Source organism: Seriola aureovittata, chromosome 14 (genome assembly GCF_021018895.1).
Source record: "Seriola aureovittata isolate HTS-2021-v1 ecotype China chromosome 14, ASM2101889v1, whole genome shotgun sequence".
NCBI classification, from domain to species: domain Eukaryota; kingdom Metazoa; phylum Chordata; class Actinopteri; order Carangiformes; family Carangidae; genus Seriola; species Seriola aureovittata.
Genome location: NC_079377.1, coordinates 72,922 through 95,554, shown reverse-complemented (window position 1 = coordinate 95,554; position 22,633 = coordinate 72,922). Strand labels below are relative to the sequence as shown.

The following is a 22,633-nucleotide window of genomic DNA, read 5'->3' as shown; positions in this document are numbered from 1 at the left end:
CGAACTCCATTCAGATTGGCATGGGAGAAATTCACGTACTTGGGGTTAGAAATTACAAAGAAATATAATAAATTATTTGAGGCTAATTATGTGGCTATATTAAATAAGTTTAAAAATAAACTGGAGTTCTGGAAAACCCTTCCTATTTCCTTGATAGGTAGAGTGAATGCAGTCAAAATGGTCTGTTTCCCTCAGTTACTGTACCTTTTACAAAACTTACCCATCTTCCTTAGTAAAACCTACTTTAAAAAACTAGATTCTATGATTCTTTCATTTATTTGGAACTACAAATCGCATAGGATCAGAAAGAGGCACCTGTGCAAAAGTAAAACAAATGGTGGGTTGGCCCTTCCAGACTTTATCAGGTATTATTGGGCAGCAAATATCCGTTGCATCTCCTACTGGCTGGATGAGACGGTTGTGCTTGCCAGCTGGCTGGACATGGAGCGAGAGGATTGTTTTCCCTATTCGATCGGTGCTATTGTGATGTCTCCCATCCACCTTAAAAAATCATATTATAGCTACAACCCAATTATACACAGCACTATTGGGGAAGGCTGGGGAAAAGAATTGGGTACGGGGATAGCAGAGAATATATGGAAGGAAAGCCTGAGATATATCAACACCAGCTCCCTGAATGCTAGACACTGCCTGATCCAGTTTAAAATTCTGCATAGGCTGCATTACTCAAGAGTAAAACTACATAGAATATTTCCAGAAATATCACCCACCTGTGAAAAATGTAACCAAGCGGAGGCAAATCTACTTCACAGTTACACACTATGCCCCAAACTAGAAAATTTCTGGACAGCAGTGTTTTCATTTTTCTCAAAGTTCTTCAAGACTACATTACGACCAGATCCACTCTTGATTATACTAGGTACATCAGGGAGCATTGGGAACCTACAGAATAGGCAGCGCCACCTTCTATCCTATGGTCTCCTCTGTGGGGAAAAAACTTGTTCTCCTCCATTGGAAAAAAACGGAGACACCTACTTTCAAAGCATGGTTAACGTCACTGACTGATACATTACACCTTGAAAGGATTCGTTATTCTCTTAGTGGTAGGTTGGAAGACTTCAAAAGGACGTGGCAACCAATTATTTCTTTCTTGAAACAGGAAGTAGAACAACCTGAGTAGTACTGGGTGAGTGGGACGGGGTGGGTCAGGGAGGGAGTTACTATTTATTTATTTTGTTTTAATAAAGGTAACTATGTACTTATCTTTTGTATATTTTTTCCATTTTCCTCCCATTTATTGTTTTTCATTTATGTACTTATTTGTAGGACACCTTTGTTACTTATATTACAAAATAGTGAAAAATTGTATAAACCAAAGATGGAGATATTTTGATATATTGTTTGCTTCACAATAAAAATATTTGAAACATTCTTGAGGATGTATGCAGGGAGGCAGTTTGGGTTGAAGGCTTGCTGGGCCATTTGTGACCATTACGCCACCTGATAGGGAAGAGGTTTTTGGTGGTTCAACCATTATCCAACTTCCATGTGATGCTCTGATCCTTCCACAACTTTGGTTTGACCAGGGCCGATAATCTTGAGGTCTTTGCTGAACAGTCTCATGACTCCAAGACTGGAGTCTGTTCCTGTCTGTCTTATTTCAAGAGTTTTAAAGACCACACATAGGGAAATGACTGGGAGGTGTGGCGTTTGAGTACTGCTCATACACGATACTTAGAGTGTTGGTGCCTATTAAAAGTGAGGACAGGGTTAAGCGCATGTCGGATACAATCAAGGCTGAGGTAGGCATTTCAATTTCCAACCCAAGGAAGCTCTTAGGGAATGTGATATCTACTTCAATACACATCTTGACTATTAGCAGCTTCTACTTTAAGTTGTTCAGAGGCTCAATAGGTAAGTGTGACAGGTTCTGCTCGTAAAATGAGTTTGGGATTGTTGTAACTTGTATCTAGCAGTTACAGTCTTTCACGCAGTGTGTCTTCTTACTAGTGTGATGATGAATCTGTATCTTTAGGAACGTAGTCCGCAAGTTTGGCTCGCCATCTTGTTTGTCATGTGTATGTGTCTCTATCTGTGTTTTCTGAGCTTACATTATGTCCACAAGAAAACAGGGCACCAAGTCTCTTAGAGGGGAAATGTCATTACAATTTTTATATACGCATACTTTTAATTGTACCCATTAAATTACTATCAGATATTTTTTAATTGCTTTTATTCAGTGAAATGCACACAATTCTAACTAAATTATTTAAGCATTTTAATGAATTATTTATAATTATTTATGCCAATTTATTGTGGGTTACATGTGTCTTTCCAGGTCAAGAGTGTCCACTGTAAGCCAGGGGAGACGGTGGGAGAGGGAGACCTGCTGGTAGAGCTTGAATAAAACGGAACCTTTGACATGTCACATCAGCACCAGGACGAGCCTTACTCCTCTGAGTCCACAGACGAAGATCCAAACAGCAAACAGACTAGACAGAAGCTTGATTTGTTTTGCCAGTGGTCAGTCTCCACAGCGGCCCCCACCAGTTTAGTTTCCGTGATGGTGACTCAAAGCCAAGCTGTATGAGCAGACTCCTTCATGTTGTGTGTTTTCTAGACCTGTTTGTTAGTTTTTGTTAAAGGGTCAGTTCACCTACTAAACAAAACATTTTTTGACTTTACCCCTGTGCTTTCTGGCCTTTTGGATTACCTGCCAAAGTTTTGAGAGATTTTCCTGCCATTCCAGTATAATGGAAGAACATGGACCTTTGGTTTTATAAGCCGCTGCTGATTTTTCAGATGTATTTTTTCATAGATTAGAGTACCAAAAAGAGTCTATTCAGCTCTGCTATACTGGAATGGAACAGTTTGTGTAGCTCAATACCGTTCAAGGTGCAAATATGTAATGGTTTAACTGACACTAAAAGACACTCTACATACAACTAATAAAGTGCTCCTTCTTTTCCACCTTTAGTTTATCTGACTGTTGTTTTTAGTTGTGTAGTCAGACCGTTAAAGTAAGAATAGAGATGACACCGTATGACTAACAGCACATGGTGTTGATGTGACCAATGGGAGGTGGACAAACAGTGACCAGTTTTCGTTTACAAACTTGACTGAGTCAAAACTGTAACAGTGAGCAGGTCGGGTGGATTTTCCTGCCATGGTTTGGATTCACCTCAGACGAGGACCACCCCATCTCAGGATCTCGTCTTCTCGGGATGGTTTTTTATTGCTTGCCTCTTATTTGTGGACCTTGTAGCAGTAGCACTGGTGCCTACAATGGAGACCTCACTACTGCACTTCCTCTTCCATGGCAACAGAGAGCAAAACCCAGAACTTCCCAAAATCCAAAACTGACATCGAAGGGCCAGTTTGCCCCCTGCAACAAAGAATGTGTAGCTGTCTCTACTGCTACACATACAGTTGGTGAGTTGGCCAGTAATTGGAAGGTTGGGTTAGGGTGAGGGACATGCCCCCCCCACCACCATGATTATTCTATAATAAAACCTCCCCCTCACACACACACACCTGCCTACTATGAGTAGTTGTGGCTCAGAGAAAAGGAAAATTTACATGCTGCACATTGTTTTCCAGTGCAGTAAATGGCGAGTAATCCCCCAGTAATATTAACCACCATTTGATGAAATCTTCACAACAAAGAAATTAACCTTTAACATAAAGGTGTCATTAGGAAAAGGAAACAGATCAGAGCTGGGCACAGGAAGCATGGACAGTCTGGAGTCCCAGGTAAGGTTTGTTGAGTTTTTGTTTATCAATTTTTTTGTGGAGTAATCAACTACAAACTACACATTTTATACAAGTACACAGGGGTTAAAGTGGACCGCAACAATCAGGAACGGCACCTTGGATTAATGAGTAAATAAATCTGAGAGTCTACACAGAGGGAGACACAGGAGCAGACACGGAGAGAGAAGCCCTTCCTCACAATGGTGATGGCGATGGTCCTTTTAAAGAAGCAACGACCAAACATAAAAAGCTACGTTAGGATGTAAATCCATGATGTTATTATAAAGATCAGCTCTATGTGTGATTAAGAAAGGAGCAGAATTGCTTGTTGACAGTCTGAGAGAAATGCCTTCTGGCATGAACAGTAAGTAAGTAAGTAAGTACTACATCTATTTAATAAGTGAAGGAGATCAGGTTAAGAAGTGTTAAAGTTCATAGAGATAGTTAGACATGTTAGGGGTATTTGGAGAGGAGGTGTTCTCTAAAAGGATGAGTCTTCAACAGATTCTTAATGATAGAAAGGGACATCCCTGCTCTGATAAACTTTGGTAACTTGTTGCACCATTATAGAACCACAGACCAGAACAGTCTGGACTGAGACTGTCTTGTGTACAGGGATGGTGATGATAGACCACACTCATTTGAAGAACACTGGCTGAGAAGGAGCATAAATATAGCAGATTTCAGGTAAACACTCAGACAAACCAAATCCTGCATGGTTGGATGGTGGGTCCAGGTGTGCTTGGGGCATGATTGATGTCACATCAAAACAGTCACCACCCTGAGTTACAGAAGTCCTAATAGCTGGTTTTAAGGCTGTTTCTGAATACAGGCTGTGTGCATTTCTCTGTGGACTGCGCACTTTGATACTTTCACAGTACGAATATAGAACCTAGACCTGCTTTATAATCAAACAACATATGGATGTTAAACAGAACATGCCCTCAATTCAATCAACATTTTTCAAATTTCATGAACTGTTTTCTCAAACTGCCACCATCCAAACTGTTTACACACCATTTTGCATGTTTACATGCTATTTGAAAAATGATCAAAAATGAAAAACTGAAAATAAAAGACAAAATTCTGCTACATCTAAAAGTTAAAAATACATTCCATTCATGGGCAACCTCTATGAAAGATCAGCTCCAGCATGCCCGAGGGGGCAAGAAGGGAAAAGGAGTTAAGGTGTTATCTAGATGAAAAGTCTGAAAAGTTGTGTTCACTAGTACTACTTTATATCTACATCTTTCTCCTAAAAGGAATATACATTGGTTTTGTATTATGTTACTGAAAAAGGATTCAGTTTAATAAAATAAAGCCAACTGAAACATGTTGCAACATTTTTGATTCATTTCTGTAACACATACACTGTCCATGCAATCAACCAGTGCCACTTATTTTTGTTGCAATGGAATCTTGGTTTATACCAAATTAAGAAATAAATAAAAGCTACTTAAAACAACAGTGACACATATTATAATGTTAGTGTTAGTGTGTTTTAGATCAGTGTTCTGGTACCAGTCAACCCTGAGCTGTGTGTTGTTGCATTTGAGCATCGCTGATGAGATTATCTGTTAAGATGAAGGTTGAAGAGAACTCTGTGGAGTTTTGAAAATGTGACCTCAGAGAGATGTTACAGAACAGGGAGGCTGCTTGGCTCCAGAGACTTGTTTAATAAATTCTTTCTATCAATTCTACAGTTTTTTCATTTCTATTATGTGATGATGGTCATTTAGCGAAACAGGTGAAATGAGTTAGTGTGTGTATTTTTGCAGTCTTTGTAAAAAGCTAAGCAAACATGATACTGATGTTTACTGCCCATAACAAAAGTTAAATGAGTATCTAACTGCTACCTGCTGGTGAAATTGGTCAGACTTAAAGAATTACAGCTGCCATGAGTCTGAAGCTTGGAATGACCTGAAGCCTACAAAGTCTGGACAAACAAACACACACTGCTGTGTAACAAAGCATTGCATCATTTCTTGCTGACAGCACAGACCAAACACACCTGCATAATGGAAGCTGTCATATTGTAACTGGGATGTAGCCTTTGTAAAGTGTTTTTACAGAACTGAAGGCCAGGTGGCTAAACCTACACCTCTCCACAAATGCTTAGTCGAGGATCAATCAGTTATAGCCCAGCAGCTCACAGAAATTAAAACTTTTTCAGTATCATTTGAGGACACTGGGGACTACAAAGCACTCGTGACCAAATTTAAAGAAAGTAGGCTACACTGGAAGGAGCCTCAGGAATGGAACAAGCGTACTGACCCATTTTGACAGTTGAAATGTGAACATAGATAGATTTTGGGACACAATGTAAAATTTGACACAGATTACAGATTAGTAGAGTTTCCTTCAAAGATGTGTTGCACACAAAACATGAAAATATCATTTAAAATAGTAACAGGGGCACATTTAATTTTAACACCACTAGTAGTAAGTAGTTGTTAAGAGGCAGACCACTACAATTTTATTTGTCTGACTAGATCTGCAAACATAAAATGCAGGGATCATAAAAACTAAAATGCGCCTAAAATGCATGACAAAACCACTGGACAGTCCAGTCGTGACTCACTTCTAAGTCAGAAACGGAGAGGAGGCTTGTAGAGGTGTGATTTCGTTTCATTCAGATTATATGCAGATAGATACTGTATGTAAAAAATTATACCCCAGTGTATACATGCTCAGACACAATTACACACAAACAGTTTAGGCACACAAAGCAAACTATCATTTGTCTGAGGCAGAGTCAACTCTGAAGAAATCAAACGAGGAGGTGAATAAGTTCAGTTTGAGTGCTGAATGTTTCAAAGTTTGATGGGACAAAGCAACATCCAGCCAGAAATAGTCTGTTGTGTTTTTGGATCCTTCAGTCTACTTTGACCACACTATAAATCTTGGTAACAAACCAGAAACAGGCAAAGAAGCCGATTGTACCTGAGGACAGAGAAAATCGATTAGAACTGCATTAAAAAAAATCTGCATAATTTACTGTATATTGTGTATATTGTATATTATTCATGATGACAATATTATAAATAATGGTATCAGTCAAGTTTATCTTTCCTTTTCATCTTTCACTGTAGTGACCAATAGCAGGAGTCACTACAGTGCAGACAGCAGGGCCATCAGATACTGTTGGTATCATCAAGGACACCAATGATTTAAAATGCCATCAATAATCAATAATATTATATCCTCGCAGAAGATTTCACTCTGAACTGAAATCTTAACAAGGATCAGTTCTGGAGCAATGTGCATGAGACAGACACAGAAACAACACCAACCCTCATCCTCATTACTTATTTACCTACCAGTGAATAAGAAAAAGATGAGAGCCATGATCATGGTGTATCCAAAGTACAGGATGGTGCTGGCCAGACCAGTGATTTGCAGCTTAGAGAAGAAGTAATGAATGGCGTAGACCAGGAAATAGACAGCAGTGAAGCCGCTTGTCAGGAAAGAGCGCCACTGCCAATGGTAGTCCTGTGAACACAAGGAAGAGGAGATACAGGCAGAGGTGAGATGACTGGAAGAATCACAAGCTTGTTGATTTAGGCCCTTGAATGTAAGGTTTGAAAGAGTGAGTGGCCTGAGTCATGAATGACCACCCAGTTTTCCCTGAGGAAATCATCAATCATAAATCATTTCAGTATCACCCTACATTGAAGTAGGGATACTGTGGAGTCCACAGTCGCACTGTTGAACACCTGCCGACTTTATGGGAACAATTATTTTCCCATTACAGTACTTTTATGCACAAAACTGGTTAATTTGAAGGCACTTGATGACCTGGCAACAGGTCAAGAAGCATGGTGATCAGAGAGGGGGAAAAGACCAGCAAGTCTGAGGTCCAGGTCCACGGGACAGTTAAACCATCAACTGAGGAGAACCCAATAAAATATCAAGGGAAGTAGTACAATGATGACAATACTACTGACAATTTACAAAGAGCCCATTACATCAGTGGAAAAACAAGAGAACGCAAACCTTCACAGGTAGGTCAGAAGTTCACCAAGCTGGTCCTCCTCTGTGAGCTGTGTGAGCAAGTGTTGGGACTGGGCTTGCACAAAACACTACAATACATTGGACCTTTGACCGAAGACAGTCAGTGATAACTAAACAATGATTATTGTGTTTGTTACGACCCTAAAACTGTGGTTTGGTGTTGTCTGGTGTTGCTGCTCTCTCTCTCTCTTGCACTACGTATTGTGGCAGAAACAGCATAAAAAGAAAACTAAGAGCAGCCTAGCCCTTTACCTCCCGGAAGGAAAGGAAAGGGAAGAGGGGTAGGTAGGAGAGGAGATAAATGAGACACACCTGTGAGCTGGGGGAAGGGAAAAAGTCTGACAAGCTCTTTGTCAGCATGGAGGAAGGCAGAGAGGAGTGAAAGAGAGATAACTTAAAAAACTTAATCAAGTTTCTGGACAATCTATCGAACCTCTTAAAGAAAATAAGGAACTACATAAAAGTACACCCTAAACAATCCTGGACAGAGGAAGTGTGCTGATCCAGAGTATGTCAAGGAGGAAAGTTTGTCTGTCTTCCCTTGGATATGCTCGGTAGCTGTGCCTTGCCTGGGTTGGATCTCAAGAAAGAGAAGCTAAGTGCTGTCTTCTTGCCTGTAACTCTACTGGCTTCCCCTACACTATCCCGTCTTTAACCCTCAAAACCCCCTCAACCAAACTGAACCCTTTCCCTGCCTTTTTGGACAAACACCCAGGCCCAAACCACACACACACACATTGAACTGAACTGAACTGACCCTAACACAACTGAACTGAACTGAATTTAACCCATTCACACTCATTAACACACAACTCACAATACTCACTATACCAAAAACTATTTTAAAGGACTTTTGATTTAACTTAGGAACTGTATTTAAATGTGATTCATTTCTGTTTCTTATATGGATATGGGATATATATATATTGTTTGGATTAACCTATATAATTGGGTAAAAAAAGAGAGAAAAAATAACAAAAAAAAAGATATGATTTGGAAGTGTGAAAGAAAGACTGAACTAGACTATACTCTTATGAGCGCTTTGATCGTTTTGACTATGCTTTGGTTCCAATAACATTTAATTAATTAAGATGCTTTGGTAAATGGTGTTTTATTTCTTTCATGTGGCATACCTTTGTAGCGAGGGTAAAAAGCTAACTGGGTTATATTGCTAAGTTACTTTGTTACTTTCCCTCATCCCCACTTCCTCATTCCTCATCGGGGAATGTAATAGTGTTAATATTTCACACACCACATGTACTGCTGTAACTTTTACCAGCAAAAACCAGAAAATGAAATACATTTGAAATACAAAAAACTGCGATGATGCAGCTGTTGAGCTCGACCCTGTGGCAGAACATTTGATTGATTCTTTGTGATGTGGTCTCAGTGAGTTCTGAGTTAAGTGAGGAGTCCTCTCCACTACTTTGAACTTTTCTCTGACTGACTCAGCTGCTACTTTTAGTGCTAAATGGCTTTGTGAATTACTCTTAGTCAAAAAGGATTAGGAGCCCAATTAATCTCAACTTCCTAAATCGGCATGATAAGAGCTCCTTTTAACCTTAAGAGGCTTTGCGAATATGGGCCCTGGTCTGGACAGTTACAGCTACCCCTATCATCAGTGGTCCAAGAGTTCAAGGTGGCAAAGAGGTTGGGATGATATACAGAGACAAGGCCAATGAAAATGCCAAAGGTGAAAGCGTCACCCCAAAATCAGGAGAAGTGAGCAGCTAAAACATCAGTGGCACAGGCAGAAAGCATGTTGAGGACATCATTGGGAACCCATGGGGAGACTAGGACATGGAACCTCCCACTTCAAGTCATGGAGGAAAGCAGACCAGAGACACAATCCAAGTTGCAGGGCTGCACTTAGGACCTTGCCATGAGAGCATCTTTATCTCCCCTGGCTGAGAGCAGTGGCTGATATCTTGGAGCAGGAGAGACTTAAAAAGTGTCAGTCCCACATGAGACCATCCCATCTAACCAGTTCATCAGTGAGGGGAAGAAGCCATCCTCCTCCAAGAAGACCAAGAAGAGCCCCTTCTACACTCTCTCCCGGGTTGTCCAAAAATCCCTGAGGCCTGACACAGCCTTGTGGTCTGAGGATGCAAATAGGAGCATTCCGACTGAACCAACAGTCCTGTGGCAAGATGTCTGTGAAGAGGCCTCAGAAAAGGATTATTAGAACGTAGTCCAACAATGCAGGGACAAAGAGTGGCAGGCCTGGCTGGTTTCCAGGTGCTGTCTGTGTGGAAGATGCTCACACCTCTTGGAATAGAGGGAAAGGAGAGGAAGAAATCTGATCACAGATTGGGAAGGCAGTGCAAAGAGCCTCTGGTTGGGTGTGGGACAGGGAGGAGTTGAGCTGGAAGCCAGCAGAAGATAGGCAGTGACTGGCCATCACTACCGACTCACCAATTGGAGGATGTTTTGGTTCAGGGTTCAAACATCTGACTCTGAACAAAAGCTTCAGTCACAGTGTTAGGATCTAGAGGTGTCTTATTGTTACTGCATGATCACTGTTTACCTCAGCACACAAGTGGAAGTAGCAGAGCAGGATGGTGGCCTCAGAGCAGGTGATGACCAGGATGATGAAGACCAGGAAAAGGAAGCCAAACATGTAGTACATCTGATGGGACCTGGAGGAAAGGAGGAGACATGTTAATAAGAACTAGAAAATTCCAGGGAAATTTTGAGTGCCACGGGGGCTACTGCCGGGATGAGTACATGATTTATTTCCAGTGTTCAAAAGTCACCCTGATCATATTCTAGTTTTGAGAAATGTCTTGATATAAAAGACTGTATTATGTGGGAAATATCTCATATTTTGAGGCAACATGTCTTCAAACTGGCATTTAAAGGGTTAAAATCCTGAAAACTAATAAACATTTGGTAGGTTTGAGCAGAACGGAATTGGTTTAAGAGATGTATGCAAAAAAAAGCTGAAAAAAATATTGATATATGATGATTTTATAGCATTTTCTTTGCGTGTCCTTTTTTGGACGCAAGGAACCCCATAGGGTACAAAATGTGTTACCAGTGTATAATAGACCTGTAACAGTAACTGACATAGGATTTTAAAAATATGTCAAAAAAGACACTTTCCAGCTGTAACACAGCCAAAATGATCAGCAAATCAAAAAAGAAAAGTGAAGAAAATGTCCAAAAAAGGACAGAGGGACCCCTGAGGGTTAATAAATCCCATGAACCGCTATTTAAATTACCACTATTATGTTTTTTTCGGTGCTAAATTTAACATTACTGGGGAGGAGAGCAACGCGACTAGAAGTGACAGCGAAAGAGGGCTAGTAGCTTCTCCTCTCCTCTGTCTCAGCGGAGACCGTCACAACTTCATTCACTCTTTTAACAAAACAAAAAAAATGCAACAAAGGAAGCAGTAAATGGACTTACATATTTAAGACCTAACTAAATGTAATTTAAGACCTAACATGCGGCTAATGTAAAGCTAGCGGAGCTTGGAGAGTTGGTTATCTGGTTGCTAGGCGCACGCACGCACACAGGTCAGGAGCTGCCGTTGCCATGGCAATGTGAAAATCTGCCCAGAATTTGGCTTCTACATGGCTTCAAACAATTGCAAATTATGAAAAAAACGTTACTTCTTTTCAAAAACCAAAAACACAGTGACAGACACTGAAGCCAGAAGTTTCTTACAGTCTCTATTTTATTCAGATATTCCTTAAAATGAGTGAGTAAACTCAGTGCGAAGACAGAGTGAGATTCTTTTGAATCTCACACTTCACTCCTCAGCACCTTGCTCACTGGCGCCAGTGTACTCAGTGCCCTTGGGTGCTAAATACGCTGGAGTCAGGGTACAGACTCCAGTTCAGAACCAGACCACCTCAGTTTTTGGGAATCGTTCCTACTTTCCTGCACGACAGGTCAGTCCCTCGTGACAGAGGTCGCGGCCCTTCTACAGAAGGAAGCAATAACACCCGTGTGGTGTCTTAGCTGTTTTGTGAGTTAAAGATAGGAGTGTTTATGGAGGACACCCTAGAGAAAGCCCAGGCGCCAGCAGCGGGTGAGCACCCCCTCAGTTCCTGTCTCCAAAACATTCCTAAGAGCTGAATTTTGTTTTTCATAATAAAATTTACGGTATGTTTTAACTTCATATAGAATGACCATGTTTGGACATAAATGTTGGCTCTGTACCTCTATAGGTTATTAGGAATCAGCTAGGTCATGAATATGTAACTAGAGGTTATTCAGAGGTTATAAATTGTATGGTTTTGGGGAAAACGGGAGAAGATTCTTTTTGGCTTTGGGTCCTCTCGCAGGCTGTTTTGATGCTTGTTAAACGATTTTAGGTCGATTTTATTCAACCTATTTCCTGGTTCCAAAGAAGGACGGCGGCCTGCGTCCTATCTTGAACCTGAAGGAGTTCAATCGCTTCCTGAAACGCCTGCCCTTCCATATGCTTCGTCTTTTCTTCCGGCAGTGGCATGGTGGACCACTGCCCTGGGCCTCAGGGAAGGTGTTCCGTTGGGCCCGGTGTGTTCAAGGGTGACCATAACTACGGAGGCCCAGGTAGACCTCTTTGCCTCACAGGAGACCACTCATTGCCCGCTGTGGTACTCCATAGCGGGTGTCCAGTGCGGTCCCTAAGGCCAGGGTACACCCTACACCCTATGGGTGTACATCGCGCGTACAGCCCCAATTAGACCAGCTTTTCGTCTGCTATGGGGGCACCAAGCTGGGCCACGCGCCGTCCAAGCAGCGGTTAGCCCGCTGTGTGGTCCAGGCCATAGCTCAGGCCTATGATGGTGCTGGACTCCCTCCGCCCGTGGGTGCCCACTCCACCAGAGGCATGTCCACCTCTTGGGCGCTCTTCAAGGGGGCTCCCTTGGAGGATATCTGTGCGGCGGCCGGTTGGGCCTCTTCTGGGACCTTTGCAAGGTTTTACAGACTAAATGTTGGTTCGTCAGTAGCCTCTGCTGTCCTGCAAGCAGGCCAGTGAGGCATGTGGTCCCTACCATGCTGGGACATGTTGGTATTCACCCGGTGGTTTTGTTATTTTGGGCCTTCTTCTGTCCGCAGAAAAGTAACAGAAGAGGTGGCCAGTATTTTCTTTTGCAGCAGGTGACCTTTGTCGGCCTTTGGCTGTTGTGCCCCATGGCTTTATTTGTTTATTATTTCTTCAATAAAATGTATTATGATCAGTGAACGGTTGTCCTGAGTGTCTTTCAGCCTCACTGCACCTCCTGCTTGACCTTAGTAGTGCTCAGCTCCAAGGCACTCCTCTAGAGCTAGAATAGCTGAGAGGAGTGCCTCGGGGGCATCTATTAATATTCCTTCGAGCTTATTATTATTCTTCCGCCAAATTTTGGCACGTAACTCGTCCTGCAGCTTTGAAAAAAACCCTGGTAATATATACATCAAAACGTGCATCTTGATCCCCTAAGGGGTGCTATGACTTTTGGTGTTAAAATTCCAATTTTTCCCAAAGTTATTCCCAAAATACTGGGAATAAATAATGCATTAGGAATGCATTGGAATTTTCTTTAAAAACCCACAAAATTTCACTTTTTTTTCTACAAAATTTCAACTTTTTTCTGAGTCACCCAGCTCTCTCACACCTGCACGTAGAAATGTGATTCAAACTATTAAACGGAGGAAAACCTCTGCTCTCTCAAAAACACAACAACTGTTTTTACATAACATGTAAACTTTCCAAACTAGGAGCACTCAAAGGAGGAGTGGAAATCACTTTTTCTCCAAAGTTTGAGTGACAGCGTCAGTTGGCTAGAGTGTGTGCAGCAGTAAAAAAATAACCTTTATTTTTATTTTTAACTCAAGCTCATGGCCAAACCGAAAAAGGAGACAAATAATTATTTCTCAAAATGTAGACATAGTTGTTGGGATTCATAAAATGTAACTTTGACAGGCAGAGTCTGCACAAAATTTAAACGGGCGTGCCGAGTCCGGCAGCAATACCTGTCTCACTCTCATTGACACCTAATGTAATCGTCTTTTTTTTTTCAAAAGAATCTCATTCTGTCTTCGAACTGAGATTACTCACTCATTTTAAGGAATATCTGAATAAAATAGAGACTGTAAGAAACTTCTGGCTTCAGTGTCTGTCACGGTGTTTTCGGTTTTTGAAAAGAAGTAACGGTTTTCTCATAATTTGCAATTGTTTGAAGCCATGTAGAAGTCAAATTCTGGGCAGATTTTCACATTGCCATGGCAACGGCAGCTCCTGACCTGTGTGCGTGTGTGCGTGCCTAGCAACCAGATAACCAACTCTCTAAGCTCCGCTAGTTTTACATTAGCCGCATGTTAGGTCTTAAATATGTAAGTCATTTACTGCTTCCTTCGTTGTTTTTTGTTTTGTTTTGTTAAAAGAGTGAATGAAGTTGTGACGGTCTCCGCTGAGACAGAGGAGAGGAGAAGCTACTAGCCCTCTCTCGCTATCATTTTCTTCACTTTTCTTTTTTGATTTGCTGATCATTTTGGCTGTTACAGCTGAAGGTATGGATTTCTGCAAGAAAGTGTCTTTTTTGACATATTTTTAAAATCCTATGTCAGTTACTGTTACAGGTTTATTATACACTGGTAACACATTTTGTACCCTATGGGGTTCCTTGCGTCCAAAAAACGACACGCAAAGAAAATGCTATAAAATCATCATATCAATATTTTTTTCAGATTTTTTTTTCCATACATCTCTTTAACCACTTCCGTTCTGCTCAAACCTACCAAATGTTTGTTAGTTTTCAGGATTTTAACCCTTTAAATGCCTATGAATAAAGGTCAACACGCCAGCTTGGTTTGTCAGTCAGTAGGCTGGTTCGGCCTCATTCGGAGAAAAGAGACTGGGTAGGTCATCGTGCAGCTGTATTTGTAGGCTCTGATTGCGCCCAAAGGGCGGAGGTGTTTATTTTTATTCATAGAACCTTGGTTACCTTCTGTAACCATGTGATTTCCACTCCTCCTTTGAGTGCTCATAGTTTGAAAAGTTTACATGTTATGTAAAAACAGTTGTTATGTTTTGGAGAGAGCAGAAGTTTTCCTCCGTGTTATAGTTTGAATCACATTTCTACGTGCAGGTATGAGAGAGCTGGGTGACTCAGAAAAAAGGTGAAATTTTGTAGAAAAAAGGTGAAATTTTGTAGAAAAAAGGTGAAATTTTGTGGGTTTTTAAAGAAAATTCCAATGCATTCCTAATGCATTATTTATTCCCAGTATTTTGGGAATAACTTTGGGAGATATTGGAATTTTACCACCAAAAGTCATAGCACCTCTTTGCGGATCAAGACGTTTTGATATATATATTACAGAGGTTTTCTCAAAGCTGCGGGACGAGTTATGCGCCAAAATTAGGCGGAAGAATAATAATAAGCCTGAGGATGAGGAATATTAATAGATGCTTCGAGGCACTCCACTCAGCTATTCTAGCTGTAGAGGAGTGCCTCGGAGCTGAGCACCCGTGGCACTAATTACCATCCCATTGAATCAATCTGGGTAAATTGTAAGTGACAAAATAAGATATATCTGCAGTATTCGACTAGAATCTAAACAATGTGGGTGGTGTGTAATGTTTCTGCTGAGAAAAACAGTATGACATGAACTTTTAAAGCATTTTCTCAAATTGCCAAACTTCTGTTCTTTCATATTCTTTATCTAATATCAAATTCAGTTTCTGATTCGATGAGAAATAGCCCATGCCACTGAGAATAATGGTCCTTGTTTTAATACCTATTAATGTGTTTCAGGAATTAAGATTTTCAAGAGGTCACAATTTAAAAACACAACACCGTTGATTATCAGCTTTCCAGACTTAATTCTAACTTGATTCATTCTCACCAGATGGAGTTTAATATGAAGAACAGCTGAATGAATATACATCCAAAGGGCAGAATTCCTCCCATGACGATCCCGGGGAAAGGCTTTGTGTAGAATGACTGCTCTGGGATTTGACGAGGAATCTGATTGGTCCGTACTGGATGCTCAATACCCTTAAAGAGTCCCAGCAGACAGAGGATCAAACTTTCAGATAGGTACAGCCTGAAATAATCAGTCAAGTTTTCTTAAATGTGAACTAGATGACTATAGATTATAAAAGGATTAAAGTACTGTTGTACGATTGTTTTTCTCATTGTTACTTGAGTACTTACTGTTCTTCACTGATGACACTGTAGTAACATACTCTTTCTGCAAACCACATCTGACATGAAATTTCAACAAGCTGGAGTGTACTGGGCATGAATGGGGGTACAGTATGTGTGTTTAAATTTACTTACTGCTTTCTTGAAGCCAAAGTATGCTCCTATAAAGGTAAGTGGCACTGAGATACAGAACCAAAGAGCCAATATGGCTACCAGGGTCCCAAAGGGCATGGCTGCTGAGGACCCTTCACCCCACAGAATCAGGTTCATTACAAAGAAATCTGCAAACACCACCCTAAGCAGAGACAACAGGGATTTTAGATGAGGGAGTGAATTAGTTATGTTCATTATTTGAGCAAACTTTAACAGTCTTACCCAGGACAGAGGAAGGCTGTCAGCAAAACATTGGTCTTCCACTTCTCTCCTCCAAATGCTGGAAATTAACCAAAGAATGAGATAAAGTATTTTAAGAAACCAGAAAACAAACTGGACTTAATGTCCACAGCCCCTGTATAGGCTGCAGTTTTTATGAGTTTAAAGTTGAGCATGAATGTACTCAGCATATTTAATTACTTTTATTACTGTGGAAAATGTAAATAATATTCATAAAATTTATGTTTTGCTTTTACCCAAGGAAAATTCATCATATTAAAAGATTTTAAAAAGTATTATGTGATTACTCAATTATCTGTCAGAATAATAATAAAAAAAATAATAATAAACACAAGACTGGACTATGAAAATAATCTTTATATATTTCCCTGTTTTGTCTCTCTCTTACATTTGTAGAGGCGGGCAGCCACATATCCAGCAGGAGTTCCCAAAAGAACCCAGAGAACAACAGCACATGTCATCAGAGCCCCACGGTTTGCCGGAGAAAGGAACCCAAGACAGGCAAAGACTGGAGGGAGGAGTTTATCACATGTTAAATATGTTAGGATCGGTGAGGCAGGTATAGAATCACATTGATACTGGATTGTTTAGGTTGAAAACAATACTGACATTTAAGAGTTGAAGTGAAAAATCTGATTATGAAATACTGGCTGATGTTTATATTTGGCCCTGACATGCAAAACATAATACATCCAAACAGAAACACAACATTGTAGAAAGGACATGATTAGGGTTAGGCTTAACTAATTGGGACTAATTTGTTGGTATTTTTGTGTTTTTGGTAAAATGTTTTGTTTTCTCTTTATGTTTTGTGAAATGTTTTTTTTATTCAAATTTTTTTTCTTATTTTAAATGCTGTGTGGTTAATTTTAAATCTAGTTTTCTTATATCTTTAAAATGTGTTTTCATATATTTTGTGAAATGTTGTTTTCTTATTTTTAAATATTCTTTTATATTTTGTGAAATGTTTCTTATGTTTTCATATATTTGTTGAAATTTTGCGTTTTAAATTCTGTGTTCATGTGTGTGTGTGTGTGTGTGTGTATATATATATATATATTTTTTTTTTTTTTAAATGTGTTTTCAGTTTTATATAATTTGTGTTTTGTGACTGTTTCTAGATGTCTATCTGACATCTAACTGATTATCTCACAACCATTTTTAGATTGTATACTTTAATTTTCAAAAGCTCAAGTGCTAAACATAAGGTTTTGTTATCACTACATAGCTAACTTTAGCATTAACAGCTGTTTACTGACCAGAATTGAAGCACTGTTGTGAGTCCAGCATCAAAACTTACATACAGCACTTTTTAAAGTGAGGGTGTTTAGAGCCTCCCATCATCTGACTTTATGCCATTTGGACTGGACTCCATTATAAATTCAACTGCATTTACATTAAAGCAACAAGCCTATCAGTCATTGTCACCATGAAGTGATACTATGACTGTGTTTAATTCTATTAAACAATCATGAAGATAACAAAGACATACAAAGGGTGACAAAGGTCATAATGAAGATCTGAGTTCCAGAGCCAAGGAAAACCGACAGTAGCATCCCCTTCCTGGGAGGTCGGAAAACATCTCCGTGGACCAACTTCCATCCAAACTCCTCCTGGGCATCCTCCTGGAGAACGAGACAGATGAGAAATGTGATGACAGTAACACAAATGGACAACCTCAAAACAACTTTACTGACCAACGTATCCATGATGAAGGCCTCTAACCTAACAATAACGTTGCACTGCGTTCAGGTTTTGAACGCTTTAGACTTTAGGAACCTGTACTCTGCAGCAACTGTGTCATGTACCCGCAGTTCCACGACTGCCTTGTATGATTATGATTGATATGTTTTATGTGATAAGAGAGATATTTAAGATAAAGTGAGTTTATCAAAGCTGTAGTTATTAACCTTTCTGTCAACAGCTCCACCTCTGCTCCAGAGTGGTCCAGCCACACAGACAAGTACTCACCACAGAGTCCATCTGATTGTATCTGGCGATGTCTTTGTGCAGAGTCCTCAGCATGATCATTGCTACCATCCCAGACAGGAACAACACAATTACCAACGAGTTCATTATGCTGGAGAGAGAAGACAGCCAATCAAACACATCATTACTTATATGTTGTATCAGTATATACATATTGACAGTCTCTGCATGGAGACGGCAAGTCAGCTGAGAGACACCAGGGTTGAGCAATGGTTGGATTGAATCATGACACTGTGGGACATAAAAAAACAAAATAATGTTCACTGCTGTCTTTAGTCTGCCCCTAACTACAAACCTATAGTCACTGAAAACTGGTCCTTCAGAAGACCAGATGCCTGCGGTGGTTGGACTGTTACACTGTGCAGTCATGGTGGAGGGAACACAGTCACTTCATACATTGATGTTGTTTCGAATCCAGTGGAGTTTGCTCTGCCCTGACTTTAGTTGTGTGAGCACACTACACAAACTAAGAGCATCAGTTCAGAAGATCTAACAGAGAACGTCCTGATTTCTTATTTAACTCTGGAGACACAAATGTTTGTTTACTCTGGATTAGTCACAGATCTGTCTTTACATGCTCTCAAACTTTGACTTGAAAAAAACATTACCACAATAAGTGTGAAAAACATTTGATGTTAATGAACTTACATTTGTATGTGTGTATATGTCTGTGTGTCTTACCTGAACCACTGGATGTTGGTGTGAGGCATTGACTCCAGGATGTAGTCCCATCTTGATGCCCAGCGAATATTCTTGTCTTCCTACAGGTGTGCGTGTGCGCGCGCGCACACACACACACAGACACACAGTAGATATAGATATAAAGATAGATATAAAGCACACAAACTTAATAAATGTAATAAAATGTACTCTCACATTTACTTTGATTCAGACAAAGAATAAAATCATCTGTTTAACTGTAATTAATAAATTCTAACTGTAAGTCTAAATATGATTTGTTGAAAGATGTTTAAATGACAGAGCATTAGCAGTGACAATACAGGTTCACAGAAGGTGCACTGAAGTTAGCTCGGTGTCATAGCAGCTCACTGTGTGCCCCAATACCAGGAATGGAGGGTGTGGGGATATGATCCAGTGCCGTACTGAATCTAGGTGCCAAGATGGTCTGCTGCTTGCCTGCTCAGGTGGGTCACCCACTCAGCACACCTCTGTTCTGTCATCTTTTCTTTCGTGAAGTCACGCATGTATAAACTTCTCTACTTCGTCTTCAAAACTTCTCTATAAACTTCTAAATTTTCCTGTATTTACACCAACTATAAGGTATGGTAATATATTACTTTGCACTGTCCTGTAGGGTTCATAAAAATACAGCATTGTTCCTACTTCCACCTCCACAGTTCTCTGAAGAACCATGAAACCACTTTGTATTGAGCTGAAGATAGAGGTGAACGTTGAGATGAGGCTTGGCACAACTGAGTGGTGCAGTTTAAAGGCAGAGAAGTGCCTTTAGTCAGGAATTAAGACAAGAAAATGGGTGACATGAAACTTGACACCTGAATTTCTGTTTGACTGTTTGTCATTTGAAAAGTCTTCACAAGATAAATACATTACATACAACAGGTTTTTCACTTTCTCCCAGTTTCAGCATCAGTTCAGTTTCAGTTTGTAGCCCAGGTTGTTTTTAGAGGCTCTTAAAATGCAGACAGCATTAAATAAAAATAAAACTATTGTACTCACCACAAAGTTGACAGAGTAGGTGTATGGGATCTTAAACATTCCAGTGTGTTTGCTTTTCAGGAACTTTGGCCCTCCAGAACAATCAGGACTGTCATTAGGGTTTTCATAACTGGATGGAGAAAGAGAGGGGGAAGTAAGTCAGTCACCAATTTTCTAATTTGCATAATAAGATCTGATCCCAATGCAGGCAGAACCTACATTATCAGAACGCCAATTAATACATACTATTATAGTAGTCTGCAGAACGACACCAGGGGACAACAGAGACAACATCAGGGCTACAAAACGTTGTACAGTCAGCCACAAAAAACAAACCAAACTAAAAGCCTGGTCTCTACATTTTGACTCCACATCAGCTAAGACTGACACTCATTACCTTTTGGGTTCAATCTTGGCAGCAACCAATCGTGCTCCTAGTTGTTCATGCTCAACAATGTGGTAATGGATGGTGATATCCACGTGGTTAAAGATGTAAAAGGCATCTTTTTCATTAAAGTTAGACTGGAAAATAAAACCAACACACACAAGTTAAAATCATACACAGGATAAAAATGTTTAGTCTTTACAGTTACAGCTGCACCTATGTGCAGGATATGAACCTTACTGACTGTGGAGACTGAGACACTGTGGCAGCTGACCTGGTGCCTACCCCCCAGTGAATCTGACGCCCCCCCTTATGAACCGACTTAAGTGTTTGTTTGTCTTTTTCAGTTTAATAAACCTTATTGTGTAGGCTTGAAGGGAACCTTTCTTATATGTTTAAGGACCATGATGATTGGCTTGAACTATGTGTCACTTATTATGTGCAGTTGGAGACATTCCTACACAAATATTTGTATCATTTAAATTTTCTGTTTTTCTGTGTTTGTGTTTGTGTGTGACCCACTAACATTGACCACACAGGCATCTTTAGGCCGACCTCCTTCTGTGACGTAACAGCCAATAGGGAAACCAGGATTACAGAACTTCTGTCCATCTTCAACATCATAGCACCAGGTGACTGGCATGTTATCCACAATCCTGCACGCACACGCACGCACACACACACACACACACACACACACACACACACACACACACACACACACACACACACACACACACACACACACACACACACACACACACACACACACAAAAAACAAGCAGAGGCTCTGTTCAGACCTGTTATTAACATCCCTCACAGGTGATCTGATCACAAGTAGTCAGCTCTAAGTATAGGTGTAACACATTGAGGACGCATTTGAGATCCAATCACTCAGACCACGAGTCCACATTCTTTTAGCAGTTTGAACACATACGTCCTCGGCTACATTGAAGGACCACCAACTCCACTGACGTCCTCTGTCACAGTCTGATTAGTCCTGCCACAGTTTCATAATGAAAGGAAAATATTTTACTATTTCAAATGGATAAAACTTTGTTTCATTATAAGACTTGTTTGCAGTGCATATAATTCGCTCAATCCTTCCGTGCCCCGCTCACTCTCTCTTTCTCTCTCTCACACACCCACACACAAAAGCACACTGACAACGGTCCTGCCGGTCAATTGGCTAAAAACAACAACGCATACATGTTTATTTGCATATAAAGAGGAGAAGTGAGATCTGATCACAAGTGATCAATCAAGTAACATTTTAAATCCAGGTCTAAACTGACGGACTTTTCGCTGACCACTCGTGATTGGATCACTGAAGACGCATGTTAATACCAGATCTGAACAGGCCCAGACACACACAGACAGACACAGCCACACTGACACACACAGACACAGACAGACAGACAGAAAGCTGTTTACAAGTAAGTACTCATATAGAGAGATTACATTCCAGAAGCAGATGTATTGAATTTAGCCTGCTCCACTGGTGTTACATTTGAGATCCTCCTTTTACTTTCCTACGGTTGTTAAGTACTCCCGCAACTATCAAAATGTTCAGCTACTTCAGGAGATTTATTCTTATATTCAACGTTTTGATGCTATTTATCTTTTTCTGTTTTGTACATTTTGGTGCTATTTGTTACACTTTCCATCAACAATTCAGACATTTTTCAAACATTTCATGCTATTCAATCTCCAGTTTACAAGTTCTGCTTTTAATCTTAAACCACTGTTTCAGTTACTTCCGCATTGCTTCAGCAGTTGCTTCAGCAATGTTATTCAGCTCTCAGGATTCACACATATTTTCAGCAGGAAATGCATTTTTAAGTTATTATTCATCTTCTGTATCGAAATTTCAGCACAAATCTAGTTTCGCAGTTTTGAGAAAACCCAGAAAATATATATCTCAATACATGTGGCTCGATTGGAAATGTTGTACTATGACTTCTCTTAGTGATTCGAGTAACCATGGTGACATAAATGGCGACATAAATTACAAAAAAAATCCCACAGAGAATGAATGGGGGGGACATCATGAAAACGATCAAACCCACCCCTCTTTGGAGCTCTACTGCTGCATCATACTGCAACGTAGAAAAATGGGTGAAACGTTAAACGGGTCTCAAGACTTGAGACTCTTTTGGTGGCATTTGCGTTTTATGTCATTCTTAGACAGTTTCATTAACTCTTAGCGTTTTAAGTCAGATATGAGAGCAACTATAAGGTAAATCAACACAGTGTGTGCATGTCTTCCCTTGATTGTGAGGAAATTTTTGTGTAAAAACCTATATGTGAGGTCATTTGGGCCAGTCCTGACAAC

The 22,633-nt window shown here is 40.2% G+C and overlaps 2 protein-coding genes across 3 annotated transcripts in view; one reads left to right on the top strand and one right to left on the bottom strand.

Moving 5' to 3' along the window:
- Window positions 1-2,931, top strand: part of pcca (propionyl-CoA carboxylase subunit alpha) — a 37,859-nt gene extending 34,928 nt beyond the window's left edge. Inside the window, exon 24 of the mRNA XM_056394903.1 lies at window positions 2,300-2,931. Coding sequence (XP_056250878.1) covers window positions 2,300-2,368 — 69 coding nt within the window. The 3' untranslated portion in view covers window positions 2,369-2,931. The remainder of the gene's footprint in view (window positions 1-2,299) is intronic.
- A 784-nt stretch (window positions 2,932-3,715) lies between these two features.
- The window catches only part of tm9sf2 (transmembrane 9 superfamily member 2), a 36,930-nt gene continuing 18,012 nt past the window's right edge, over window positions 3,716-22,633 (bottom strand). For both annotated transcript variants that reach the window (XM_056394905.1, XM_056394906.1), the window contains 13 exons: window positions 20,825-20,954; window positions 20,311-20,435; window positions 19,935-20,043; window positions 18,918-18,997; window positions 18,219-18,327; window positions 17,740-17,872; window positions 16,636-16,755; window positions 16,230-16,287; window positions 15,990-16,149; window positions 15,553-15,704; window positions 10,256-10,367; window positions 7,035-7,206; window positions 3,716-6,657 (listed from right to left, as the gene is read on the bottom strand). In XM_056394905.1, the coding sequence (XP_056250880.1) occupies window positions 6,590-6,657; window positions 7,035-7,206; window positions 10,256-10,367; window positions 15,553-15,704; window positions 15,990-16,149; window positions 16,230-16,287; window positions 16,636-16,755; window positions 17,740-17,872; window positions 18,219-18,327; window positions 18,918-18,997; window positions 19,935-20,043; window positions 20,311-20,435; window positions 20,825-20,954 (1,528 nt within the window). In that variant the 3' untranslated portion in view covers window positions 3,716-6,589. The remainder of the gene's footprint in view (window positions 6,658-7,034; window positions 7,207-10,255; window positions 10,368-15,552; window positions 15,705-15,989; window positions 16,150-16,229; window positions 16,288-16,635; window positions 16,756-17,739; window positions 17,873-18,218; window positions 18,328-18,917; window positions 18,998-19,934; window positions 20,044-20,310; window positions 20,436-20,824; window positions 20,955-22,633) is intronic.